The sequence below is a fragment of the Anoplopoma fimbria genome, chromosome 6, assembly GCF_027596085.1.
Source record: "Anoplopoma fimbria isolate UVic2021 breed Golden Eagle Sablefish chromosome 6, Afim_UVic_2022, whole genome shotgun sequence".
Taxonomy (NCBI): Eukaryota; Metazoa; Chordata; class Actinopteri; order Perciformes; family Anoplopomatidae; genus Anoplopoma; species Anoplopoma fimbria.
The window spans coordinates 11,608,327-11,622,538 of NC_072454.1; the positions used below are offsets into that span (position 1 = coordinate 11,608,327).

At 37.1% G+C, this 14,212-nt stretch overlaps 1 protein-coding gene across 1 annotated transcript; it reads left to right on the forward strand.

Annotated features, from left to right (window-relative positions):
* The first annotated feature begins 3,249 nt into the window (after positions 1 to 3,249).
* plek (pleckstrin) lies at positions 3,250 to 8,381 on the forward strand. Its single transcript, XM_054600274.1, has 9 exons — positions 3,250 to 3,381; positions 5,329 to 5,484; positions 5,596 to 5,777; positions 6,691 to 6,782; positions 6,885 to 7,069; positions 7,169 to 7,273; positions 7,601 to 7,684; positions 7,796 to 7,865; positions 8,010 to 8,381. Exons 1-9 carry the CDS (start codon positions 3,340 to 3,342, stop codon positions 8,147 to 8,149), a joined length of 1,056 nt encoding a protein of 351 aa, XP_054456249.1. The 5' UTR covers positions 3,250 to 3,339; the 3' UTR covers positions 8,150 to 8,381.
* The last annotated feature ends 5,831 nt before the right edge of the window (positions 8,382 to 14,212 follow it).

Below are 14,212 nucleotides of genomic sequence, written 5' to 3' on the forward strand. Positions count from 1 at the left end.
CTGTTACTGTATTAGGAGTGATGGAAGAAATTTGGCACGTAATAACATAATGAAAATATTGAATTCTAATAAAAAAGGGTAGACCTGCTTTGAACATTTGACTTAAGACAATTAAAGTTACAGGCTGTAGAACAAAACTAATAAATGCACGTTAAATAATTCAGTAGAGATGGGGGGTAGTCATATGCTTGCATGTTAATTTAGAAATATTCATTAAAGCAGCTTTAGGTACAGTTATTAAGTGAATACCCTCACTACTATTTTAGTGTACCACATTTAAGAATTGATTAATCAAAAATGAGTCAATCAGTCACAAGGAATATTTCAATGAAAAAGAGATTTGAAAAAATTGTTTGCAAAAGATTTACTCAAAGTAAAGCATGACTGTTTCTTCCAAATGCAAAATGAACTCTGACTTTGTGGTTTTCACTCAGGATCTGAGAAGAGGTTTCACCTTTTACTTCAACGTGTTAAAGTTTACTTACAGAGAAGAGTTGGATTAATGTGGGGGGGCCTGGCAACGACATTTACCTGTACTGTACATTTTGTAAACCATTAACTCCACAGGAAGAAATTACAGTGCCTTATAATAATGGTTCTGGTACATAAAAAGTACTCTTGCAGGTGTTTTACAATGGCTGCTCATAGGTCAGTGAAAAGAGTTTATAAGATTGGAAGAGTGATTTCTTTCCCTTTTTTTGAGAAGACATCCTGATTCTTCAGTTTCATCATACTTACAGTACTTTACTTTTCTACTCTTCAAGCACAGCACTAACTTCTTTGTTTCTTATCACTATTCCCAGGATGTACAGTTTGACAGGGATGAAGAGGAGAGACAGAGACATACTTTAAGTAAAACAAACCAAAGGACCGTTTGATTGTGATTGCTTTTCTCTTAGCTATTGTTATTGCACCTTTATGTGTCTCAAGCAAAGAAGACCATGCAGTTTTTATTTTCTTTTTAAAGATGTCCCTGATGAAGAGACGACAACAAAAGATGAGTCCTCTTTGCTTCCATCTTTGTCTTCTTAGTGAAATTAACATTCCATACCTACAAACCCCCCAGAGAGATGACTCTTATGTTGACAGTTAATGAACCTGCTCCAAGAATTATTACTACACTCATAAACTACAGCCCCCCCACCGCTTGATGTGTATGCACAGCATGGGAAAGAGGAAGCATGATTCGAGGCAGACACACACCCAGTAGTCAGTGTCCCTTTTGATAAATGCTGTCTAGAATGTCCACGTGATCCGTGTTCAGGATTGAGATCATCATCAGAAGGTGACTTTTCACAGCATGGTCCTATCATAAAATAACTGGTTGATTAAAATCAGGCAGCTAGTTTCAACCTTCTTCCCATTAGGAGGATTAATGAATACATTAGATGTCTTATTCAACATTCTATCAGCTTGTTTTTGTGCTCCGGTTGCCTAAATGATGATGCTGATTCACATGCAATTTTTTTTGTGTTAACTCTTATGAAGTATCCACCTTTCTTATCATCACTTTTATGTTTATGTTCAATCTTTCTCATCTATAGCCTTTTGTTTTCTCTCATCCTCTTTTTAGTGTTAGCCTTCCATTTAGTACAGCAATTATCTCCCTGCTTTTATTCAGCTTATTTTGCCTCTGATGTGTTTCTGACACCCTCTAGAGGAAGAGTTACAACATAACAAGAATAACCTGCTGTGAATGGTGTTGTCATTTGTTCCTGCCATCCCTGTGAATTACATTCCCACAAACTGTATCTTTCAGAATCACAAATGGGCTGAACAGAAAGTCAACATCATTGTCTTCACAATTGTGAAAGATTTTGCTGCTATTGTGTTATATGCTTCATAAAGATAGACTGAAAGCACAGCATGTAAAAAAAGGTGTTGCATTATATTGGGTATTTTTTTAAACCATTAAGAGTATCAAAAAACTTGTTACAATATTGATTCAGAGAACAAGTCAAACTTTCACCCGTTAAGTCTGTCACCTCCAGTCGTACCCAGTGTTTCTTTCCTGCCACTCTTTGTTGTATCTTGAGTTTTTTCCGCTGAAGCAAACAGATGGGTCACCACGTTGATGGGAACTGACACTTCAGATACAAAGACTTCCTTTCATGTCATGAGATGACTACAGTTTGTGAAACAACATACTGTGACACTCTCTGATAAGGAGTGAGTGGCATCTGTTGCAACTGAAGTTAAGAGTTCAGCAAGTGTAATGGTTTTATAGAGTTAGGACTACAACTGTGAAATTCAGAAAGCTTCTCCATCTTTATGATTTTTAAGTAGATACTGTATTATGTTGTATGTTTAATCTAAAGTCTTATGTTCCCATTGTTCTTCTTTTACATACATTTTGAAGTTTGATAAATTAATAAGACTGTACTGCAGTCTGACTCTTTTAAAGCTGTTTCCCTATGTTATTATTCAGCCTGTCTATTTAGTTAGCCTTAGCAATCAAGAAAAGAGGAACCTTTGTTTTTCCAGAAATAGGCAGACTGTAGTCTGACCGCTGTAATGAACCCATCCGTAGTTAAGTCACGCAGTCATAGTTATTCATATTCTAGCTAAATTTAGGATGCATACAGTTGGTCAGCAAGTTTCCGTGAATACCAAAGTGCAATACTTACCCAATACCTTGGTGACACAAGTTTATTTCTGGTACCATTCAAAAAAACTCATGTTAAGTAATCTTACAGAAAAGGAAAGAAGTTTAAAGCCATAAGACAAAATTTAAAACTACAGCACAACCACAGGAACCTAGAAAAATATATAAAACACAAACAGATCGTATGGGGTTGAGAGTACGGGCAAGGGACTTATTAATATAGCAGCTTGAAACAATAAAGAGGAAGATAGAGATATTATAACTTAAAAAGAAAAAAGTCCAATAAAGAAAACTACTCATCTAGAAAACCTTAATTTGAAGGTTTTCTAAATGTGGGGCACATTTATTGTACGATCATAAGGCAGTTCAATCTGCGCTTCACTCTGTTTCTTTTCCAGCCTCCTCTGTTTGAATTTATAGAGATGTAACTTTGGTATTTTTTATCAGAACTATCAAACTACCTCTTTATATTCCTCACTATGAAGTTTAGAGGCATCAGCCGAGCAGTATCTGTAACTAATAATACCATACAGAAGAGGAAGCTGGTTGACCACACGTAGTTGTCACACACCCAACGGCTCAACTTCCTGTTTGTGTCTGCCTGTGTGTGTTTATGGTTTAGATAGAGGGAGAGAGAGAGAGAGAGAGAGAGAGAGAGAGAGAGAGGTGGATTGGGTAATAAACGCTTTTGACAGTCACTGAAAAAGTGACGAAAGTTGCAAGTAGCAAAGATCATGGAGCCACAAGAGATCAGAGAGGGATACTTGGTGAAAAAGGTAAGAATAATTTTAAGAAAACACAATCCACCTCGCATTGGATCTGTAGTGCAAGAACATTTTTTTTACAAGTCTAACATAACAAAACAAAAGTGTTTGTTAAAGGATGCAGAATTGCAGAATGTAGGAGATTTCTAAGATGTTTGACAAGCACCACTTTTGAGTTTTTGTACCGGGAGGACATGGCTGCAGTGGCGAGGAACACTGCCTCAGTTAATGTAAGTTTATGGTTTGCCCGGATGCAGCCATCACCCAAACTGTGACAGACTTAAATAAATTAACATTTCAAAAATGTGTGGACAAACAGGGCTGATAAAGAGGAATTTTGTTACGAGTCAAACCGACACTTAGAGGAACCGACGTGCATTCTACTGAAAAGTTGCTGGTTAACACACAGCTACACACTTCTGTGCTATAGTTGCAACCAAAACTCAAGTTCCTGCTTCTGTCCAGAAGCAAAAGAGAGAAACATGTCATTGGTTTTGTATGTTGTGTTTGACCGTTTATCGATCATAAAATTTAAACTTGAAGTTAAAACCTAAGAATGCAAAGACCTGAAATAAACATTATGTCTTGCATTATGTCATGAAACAGGAATTAATTCACAAAAAAAAGTGTATTGAGGATGTGTTCGTTTCTCACTTTCCGTGTTTTCTAGATTTTGCCACGTGTGACTTTTTGTCTTCTACAGACCTAACATGCCAATCAAAAGAACATTTATAAACAACATTTGAATGAATTGCTTTAGGTTGTTCAGTGTTTTGTTATTTTTATTTAGTTTACATTTTGTCTTATGTAACTTTATTATCTTGTAACTTCTTTAAATTTTGTATTACTGCGAAGCACTTTAAAATCTCTGATTCCCTGTGCATGACAGTTACAAAATAATTATTAATCTCTTGTTTGATGATGACAAATGATGATGATGATATTTGTGAAGACTCACAAAGAGTGTGAAGTGAACAGAGGATACTGCAACCTCAAAGTTTTGTGAAATGAAAGATAACTAAAAACAAACCCACATTGTTTAAGAGTGCGGTTGCCAAAGCCAGTCATTTATTTTCAACTTACTTATTACCAGAATTCCCAACTGTAGATTCATTTCTGCATTTTTTTGTTTACACTTTCATTTTTTAAGCCTGTAAGTTAATCTTTCACTTCATGTGAAACCAAAGACAGGGCAAAAAATATATATTTACAGAGAGAAATTCTTGGAAAAATAAAACTTTTTGATAGACTCAATATAATAAGGTTTCTGCATGCATGCTGATTTTATTGACATGCAAATGGATTTATAAATCTGTGTTTTGCATAAACAGAGTGTAAGTATTAAAACCATACACAGTGTCACATGAAAGAAAGTACAGTATGAATGGTGAAGTATCATGATACACACAGTGGACATTAATAACAAAAATTAAGGAAATGTTTCACAGCAGTTATATTTGTGAAGATTCACAAAGAGAGTGAAGTGAACAGAGGATACTGCAACCTCAAAGTTTTGTGAAATGAAAGATTTCCCACATTGTTTAAGAGTGGGGTTGCCAAAGCCAGTCATTTATTTTCAACTTACTTATTACCAGAATTCCCAACTGTAGATTCATTTCTGCATTTTTTTATTTACACTTTCATTTTTTAAGCCTGTAAGTTAATCTTTCACTTTCATGTGAAACCAAAGACAGGGCAAAAAAAATATATTTACAGAGAGAAATTCTTGGAAAAATAAAATTGTACTTTTCATGTTACATCATCTGAACAAAAAGTTAACTCTTCTGGCGATATCAAACTGACAGACATGAGTATCTTTGATGATAAAATAGAGATGTTAAAATAATAAATTAAATATTCAGTTTATCTACAAAATGCTTTTGGTAACAACTACATTCTAGAATACTTTCACGCTTCTGCTCGAGGCTGCTTGTTCTCAACTGTCTTGTTGATCCTTAGGGTACAGTGCTAAACTCCTGGAAGGCAGTGTGGGTGGTGCTGTCAGAAGATGGGGTGGAGTTCTACAAAAAGAAAACAGACCGTTCTCCGAAAGGAATGATCCCTCTAAAGGGAGCCATGCTCAGCAGTCCTTGCCAGGATTTTGGCAAGAGAATGGTAAGAAAACGACAAGTACAGCTGTTGAAAAATCTGAACTCGTATTGAAGGATTAGATACGTGAAAATTAGTATTGGTAACAGAGTTACTGACTAATAACGATCCATTTAGCTGGTTTTCAAGATTACCACGGACAGGAAGCAGGATCACTTCTTCCAAGCCTCACATGTGGAGGAGAGAGAGTTCTGGGTCAAGGACATCAAGAGAGCGATTACCTGCCTAGAGGGGGGAAAAAAGTTTGCCAGAAAGTCCACAAGACGCTCCATTCGCCTGCCTGACAAAGTCAACCTGACGTATGTGTTCTGTAAAATCTTCTCGGTGGTGAGAAAGATCACTTAAAAAGACAAATAAAACTCTTTCATTACATTCTGAGAATTGACCTTTGGCTAAAGCCTGCCTCCCTTGATTAGGCTACATTTATTACACCTGTCAAGCTTTTCGTTTTCCCACTCCAGGTATAAATGTTTAGAATTTGGGAAACAATGGGACCTTGATTTTACATTGAGGCAGAGAAAAGCAGGCTTCTAGCCGTCGGCTATTGATTTTGCTGGCTGAAAATATAACTGCTGCTGGCACATCTTACAGTTGTCTATGAACTGGTAGTAAATTCTGTGGCTGGCGAGATACCTGAAAATGGGTCTTCAATATTATATTATATCAACAACATTATACATATTGTAAAGTAAAATATAGGATCAGACTGTTATGTCATTCTAGCATCACCTGGTTTATGGATTTCTTTATTCTGGGAAATAATTTCTGGACAAGAAACACAAAGGTTAGATTTATGCTTTAATAGTATGTTTCACTTTTAAAGCTGCAAGAGAAAAGACTTTGAGCATGAAGACTAACTGATGTGATGTGAAAGTAATGACCTGGTTTTGGTTCCCCAATTGCAAAAATAGCCGCTTTAGATTCAATAACATGTTCAGCAATAAAACAGCATCCAAGACCAGTGCACACAGAGTGAATGTGTCATTTTTATAGACTGTATTGGCTAATTGTAACTGCACAAAATAATATAATTACGTAAAGACATGCTTCTTGTCCTTGGACTAATGTTACTGTCGCTCTCTCAAGTCTGCACACCTGAAAGTGGAGTAAATGTGATGCTTGACAGGACTTCCTTTGGTGAACAGAAAATTGCTTGTGCTTAGTGATAGCATGGCAAGACATGTTGACAATGTCTACATTGTGTTTTATCAGAGAACTGTACACACTGATGAAAGACCAAGACGATGGAGTAAAAGAGTTAAAGCTAGAGCAGGAGAACCGAGTCTTCAACCACTGCTTCACCGGTACTGTAGTCTTTTTTTTTATGTAACATGTGTGGAAGTGGTTGTTGTCTTTTTCGTTGTCTTTCTAATGGCCTCGCCATTTTTGCTCTTTTTTTCCCCCAGGTGCAATAGTGGTAGAGTGGCTGATTTCGAAGGAGAAAGCGAGAAATAGACATGAGGCCCTCATGCTAGCCACAGGGCTCCTGAATGAGGGTTTTCTCCAGCCTGCTGGTGACCTGTCAAAGGAGAGAGCAGAGAGTGGAGAGCAAACAGCCTTCTTAGATGAGACAGTTGCTCTTTATTACTTTGTAAGTTTGAAAAGTTACTATTTAACATATTTAATTAATAAGATTGAGGATGGTTAAACATGACTTCTGTGTGTCTATATATGATGTGCATTGTGGCAGGCAGACAGTGGGTTCTTCTGCGAAGGCTACTCCAGTGATGAAGATGTGCTTCTGAAGGAAGAATTCAGAGGAAACGTCATAAAACAGGGCTGTTTACTGAAACAGGTGAATCAGAATGAAAGCAAAGGCGTCACAGTTATTTTGTTCCCCTGGATGCATTTACGATTCTGATTTAAACTGTGTTATTAAGGAGAAGAAGCAAGGCTCTCTGTTGCACAGCAGCAAAGAATCACACTTTTTAATTGAGCTCTCACATTCAAGCACACATACAGATGAAAATAACCTGCGATGGAAAGTTTGAACATTTCTTTTTTTATAACAATTATGCAGTCAAGTTGTGAAAGAGGAAGTCTTCTATTTGCACAATGCCACGTTTGTTGTTTACTAATGATGAACAAATCAGATAAAGCAAGTTGTGTTATTTAATCACAGGGACATAAGAGAAAAAACTGGAAGGTGCGGAAATTCGTACTGAGAGACGACCCTGCTTATATGCATTATTATGACCCTACAAAGGTAAATATACTGTCTTGTATAAGCTGAAATAGGAAAGATCAAAGAATATGAGTTTATTTTACTCATGTGCTCTTACATTGTGGGTTATTTTGTCTCTTTTCTTTGTGTAAGGGTGATGATCCCCTGGGCTCGATCCATCTCCGTGGGTCTGTAGTTACAGCTGTGGAGTTTGTGCCTGATGGTGAGTGGAACCACTGTCACAGGAATCACATGACCTGCTGCTTCCCCACTGTGACCAGGAAATATCATTTGTGTTTACTGTCAGTAGTTTTCCATCGACTCATCCTTTTTAACTCCTTTTTTCCGCATCTTTTCCCGGTTTCAGCCAAAAAGTATGACATCGAGGACAACCTCTTTGAGATCATCACCTCAGATGAGACTCACTACTTCCTCCAAGGTGCTACGGCGGAAGAAAGAAAGGAGTGGATCAAAGCAATACAGGCAGCTTCAAAAGGCGGAAAATAACAGGAGCAGTGGGGCAACCAAAGTTGAACCTATTCATTGTAAAAATGCTACGTTTGAAATGTCTCTAATTACATCAAAGTGTGTCAGCAAAGTTTTCATGTGTCAGCAAAATTAAAATAGTGCTGTGTCATTCCATAGTAATTGGCAAGTTTCAATGCTGTATACACTATCAAACTCATTCCATGATTTTTTTGTGCATGTATCTAATAAAAAATAAATAAAAGTTACAACAGTTACATTTAACAGTGTAGTTTTTTACAGATGTTTTACATCTTTTGATGCAAACGATGCAAACAATATTATAATGTGTGGCAATATATTTAAATCACGAGCACTTTACTTTCAAGCTCAGGACAAACATGGTAATAATGATGAATATCTTAGTACTTACTACGTATAATACTAACACTTTTTTTTTAATAATGGTGTTATTATGTTTTGTACCATTATTACATCAAAGTATTTTACCCATTATACCCCTATTACAGAAATGAAACCTCATTGTCATTGTCACATGCTATTACCTGTGCAATTGCCATGTTGTTACCTATACTACCCAGTAGTACTCAAGATATTACTCTTCATTACCTTATGAGTGCTACTGTTATATATTTTCATGTCCCTCAGAAGACAACTCATTGTGGAATCAAAAAAAGTTGCTATATCCTTGCATCTGTTAATTGATTGTCTATAATAAGCTGCATGCTGAGGTTTATTTGCTAAGTAGGATAATGTATATATTTCATAGAAGACACCATGGCAACTATTTTAGAGGGAAGGCTCGCAGTCAGCTTCAACATGCTGTTTGAATATAATATTCATTAGGAAAGAGTGCTTACAATGAAATAGGAGCTGTATGCTTTTGGTTGGAGGCTTATTATTTCCAATGTGTTTTTTCAGGTTTCCTCCTTGTTCACTTGTCTTACAAAGTTCAAGGTATTTTGAACTATCATACAAACACACTCGGTTCCTGAGTGTGAACTCAGTCTGAATCATATTCCGCCTTCACACATCAGTGTCACTTTGTGGCTAACTGGCCTGCTGCATCTGTGAAATAATTTATCAGTAGCAAAAATGACTGGCTTTAGCTACAGGGCAAGAACGAAAAACATGCACTCATACAGGGTATTAATCAAACCCCCTGGGTTAGCCAAACATCAGGAGGAAAAAACAATGCCAAATGGTAGAATTGTCTCCTAAATCGTGACAGTTTACAGATCAATCCCCTTGTTCAACTTTGAACATGTGTTCCTACTGTTGTTAGCAGTTTTTCCTGTGGAATGAGTCATATTTATAATATCAGGATAAGCCCCTTGAGATGTATCATCTTATTTACATTTGGAACATTTTGTCACCATTTACCACAAGCTTTTTTCCTCCATCAAGACCTATTGAATCATATTACATTACATTAATATATATATATTTTTTAGAAATGATTGGCATTGGCATTTCAAAAACAAACATCATTGTGGCTGCCTGAATGTGAGTGTGTGTGTGTTTTACTATTTTAACACAAGAGGGCACTATATATCAACCTTATCTTCCTGTGACTCATTGCAAAGTGGGATCTTGCTTTCAATGATTAATGGTCAATATATCTTGCAAAACATGACACACACACACACACACACACACACACACACACACACACACACACACACACACACACACACACACAAAACACACACACACACACACACACACACACACACACACACACACACACACACACACACACACACACACACACACACACACACACACACACACACACACACACACACACACACACACACACACACGTGTTCATTTATATAAGAAAGATGGTAACTGCAACCACTCATTAAAGCTTGAATTATATTGTAGCTATGTATAATTACATTACCATTAATCAGAATATAGTACATGCTATTATTATATTAATACCTTAAGAGGCAATCACAATACATTTAAATGTACAATGTAACCCACTAACTGAACCAGCTAGTGAGTGGAAATGAAATGTAAATGTAAATGTAACAGTTATCAGTCTTAGTTGACATACATGTGGCTCAGTAAAAGCTTGTTCATGCGTGTTCATGCACACTGTTGCAATATTGGTGCTGGACACAGTTACATTTCTTGTAGAGTAGCAAATAGAAAAGGGATGTGGGTCCCACCAAACTTGGAAGATAACAAACATATTTCATCAATTTAATAGGGATGTCATCCAAGAGTAGTCCCCAGCAGTGGTGGTGGTGTCAGATCAAAGCAGAGCACCAAGAAACAGTAGCTCTTTCATGTGTAAAACACTGATCCTGGAGCAAATAAAATACATCCCAAGGAGTAGGAGACAGGGAGTTTGTATTCTAACATACAGGCACCAATGTTTAATTCAATATTATAATGAATTAAATCAAAAGTGATTATTGATTTCCAAAATAATGTGACAGTATATTGTTTATTTAAAGAAGAATGCAGTGCTCTTCATTGTAATGTTCAGCCTGATCACTGAACTTTTATTATTTAAGTTGATGGAAACTCTATGAAGCTACAATACAGTTGAACTCTTATAATAAAGTAAAGATGTACCAATATTTCCCCATTATGTGTAAGCAGGCTAATGTTGATACAAATGGATTTAATGCATGTTTAAAGTCTTCTAAGAAACAAAATGTAATGAGACAGAGGAAGAATGAGCAGGATCTAGAAATTGGAAAAATATTGTAAATCGACAGACAGGACAATAACAGGGAAAAAACTATTTTCTGAAGTCCACGCTTTAAAAATATTAGTTTTTCTCTCTTTTGGCTTTCCAAACACGATGCCCAAACTCCAGCACTAAAAATGTTTGTCCAAGCTGGCCAATTGCTCTACTTCCATGTTTGCGTTGCCTCCAACTAATACCATTTGCCTCTATGCAGCATTGACTTATCATGAGCTTTGCTTTACAGGTGGCACTTATTGTATAACTGTCAGTAATGACACTATCATATTCATGTAGTTTTTTGTCAACAGAAGGAGGAAAAAGATATGTGAAATAGAACACTGCTATGGCAGTGTTCTATTTGACATATCTTTTTCCTTCTAATAAGTGATCACAGATTGGAAGGTTTACCCTGCTGACACCAAGCACAGTTACCATTCATCTTTTTCAAAACGGCCCATCCATGCAGTGAAGATAATGGTGCTTCACATTTTTTGATGTTTTCCAACTGACATTAAACTAAATTTGCAGAAGCAGACCACTTATCTAGTATTAAGTGTAAAGTGGAAAATACTCGGCGAATGGAACCCTGTTTGGCAAGCGAACAACATTTCCAAGTTTATATCCCATTGAGATGGCATCAGTAACATCAGGAAGCCTGTGACTTACTCCTGAGTTTGGCCAAACTGCTTTTTTGAGAGCCCATTTTTGACCAGCATGGAAACAAGGTTTAGCTCACCTTTGACTGGAGAATCCCCAAGAAGAGTCTTTTATACGTGTCTGATCTCAGATAACATGGGTTATGAGATTGGATCAGTGGCCTGCTGTCAGATTGCAGTTTAGGTTCTGCCCAGGAGGAGTACTTCAAAGCTCTACTGACTAAAAGCCATATCTTCCATCAGCTGTTCAAAAGGCACAGTCTATGTCTGCAGTCTGTACCTGTCAACAGGAATTAAATTAGTATTGTATGTTCAAACGTTTGTTCTCAATTCAAAGGTTCTGATGTCTGACTCCTCAGCTTACACATTGTTATTGTGTGTGATGCAGGCTTGGTCAACATTACACATTTAAGACTGATAATTGCCAATTATTTGATTGTCTTCTCTACATTTTAGCTTATGCACACATCTGCATTTATTGAATGTTTGTTATGAGTAAGGACAATTGACAGTGATAACCCATCCAAATCATTGGACTGGGTAAGACAGTTAAAGGTATTGGTCATGCCATGCAAGGATGATTGGAGCAACAATCTTCTAAAATGATAACCTACTTTTATGCAGCAACAGCTGTCTGCAACAGGAGAATAACAGAATAATTGCTAAGATGATGGATGACTGAATTTCCTAAAGTCTGGATCCATTAATTGGTGTGTGTAAGGAGCATGACAGCTTCGTCAAACCTCACTGCATGCTCGACACTGAGTATGATAATCTCCACACAATTCCCTCCCTTGTTTCCTTGCACAGATAAAAGCATTAAATATGTTTATTCTGTGCCATTCTAAACAATGACACCTTTTAATAAGGCAGACAACAAAAGACATGATCATTTGCTCGTTTTGTCAAATGATGACCAAATAACATTTAATCATTGGCTCATGATGGTACCTTGCCACCAAAGCTGTCAATGATTTCCACTGATAGAGCTTCAGCAACAGCCGCGTTTGAAATTGTATTCACTACAATGCCAATGGAATTTCCATCATGTGACAACCCCAGCCCTTCCCTGCCAATCCGTAATGTGCCATGTTCTCCTGATGCCTGGTGGCAGGGACTTGTTAGGGCCAACCGGGAACACATGGGCCTGTAAAACTCTACTGCTTCAGTTTGGCTTTGTTATGTTGCTTTAGTCTAACATTATATTTTGTCTTGCACCCACACACATATTTTCCAAACGACACTGATTCCCACACTCCACACTGTAGATATTGAGTCTAATTTGGGTTCATTTGTTTAAATAAATAATCTTTTGTTAAAGGTTCCTGTGTTTGTTGTGGCCTCAGAAAAAGGACATAATAGTCGTACCATCACCGATACTATTTGCGTATTGTAAAAAAACAAGGTTTCCAAAGGCACAAGAGGGTAACGCAATAGTTCAATAATTACATATTTCAGAATAGTACTACTGCCAATTATTTAGTTAGTTAATAGTTAATTTGTCTAAAACAAATCTGTTGTTTTGTTTTCATTAACCCTCCTGTCGTGTTCGTTTCTCCCCCCTTACTTTAGTGTTCCCGGTCAAATTTGACCGGTCTGTTTTAACTGCTCTTACATTAACACAAAAAACATTAATCATCACCAGATTTTATTTAACACCTTTTGAAGCTGTAAACAATGTATCAGACTAGTGGTTTACATTAATAACTGCTGTGAATATACAAAGAATAGACATTGAAAATGTATCGCTAAATTAGGTCCAGAGCCTCTCTGACAGAAAATCGCCTCATCCGTCGCCTACTCATTGTGTTCACAGAGTAAAATGAGAGCAAGGCACAAATAAAGGTTCATATAAGGGGAAAGTGAGAAGATATGAAACATTGTTTAGTGTGGAAGGTGTGGTTCACGTGGGGGGATGGCACATAAGCGCGGGATAGAGATGGGTTCCCATAACAAACACCTGATTTTGAAATGTGTACAACTTTATATATGGGGCTGTGAACAGGTGTTCACACAGATATGTGTGTGTGTGTGTGTGTCTGTGTGTGTCTGTGTGTGTGAGTGTGTGTGTGTGTGTGTGTGTGTGTGTGTGGTTGTGTGTGTGTGGTCTTCAAGAAGTACTACCCTGAGTCTTCCAGAAGCACTTACCCTGTAGCCTTCCAGTTTAGCACTTATTGTATTCGTATTAGTTTGTTGCACTTATTGTATTCGTATTAGTTTGTTGCACTTATTGTATTCGTATTAGTTTGTTTCTGCACTATACTTTTGCTCTGGTTTATGCTCTTAGATGCTTGTTTAAGAAAGGAGATGCTCTTATGACTTCTGGTGACTAGTAGTTCTCTTGAATACCTATGTTGAATACACTTATTGTAAGTCGCTTTGGATAAAAGCGTCTGCTAAATGACTGTAATGTAATGTAATGTGTATGGGATGTGTGTGTGTGTGTGTGTGTGTGTGTGTGTGTGTGTGTGTGTGTGTGTGTGTGTGTGTGTGTGTGTGTGTGTGTGTGTGTGTGTGTATGGGAGGGGGGTGTGGTTGTGGATGTGTGGGTGTGTATGGGGCTGTTTTCCATCTGATGAATGGACATAATTTAGTGTTTTAGTTTCCCATTCATTTCCTATGGCGGTCACTTTTGACCGGGAATACCATGGGTGTAACAAAGTTGACTAAACCACTCAAAATTCAATGAAAGTGGTGATCAGCAATTTTATATGT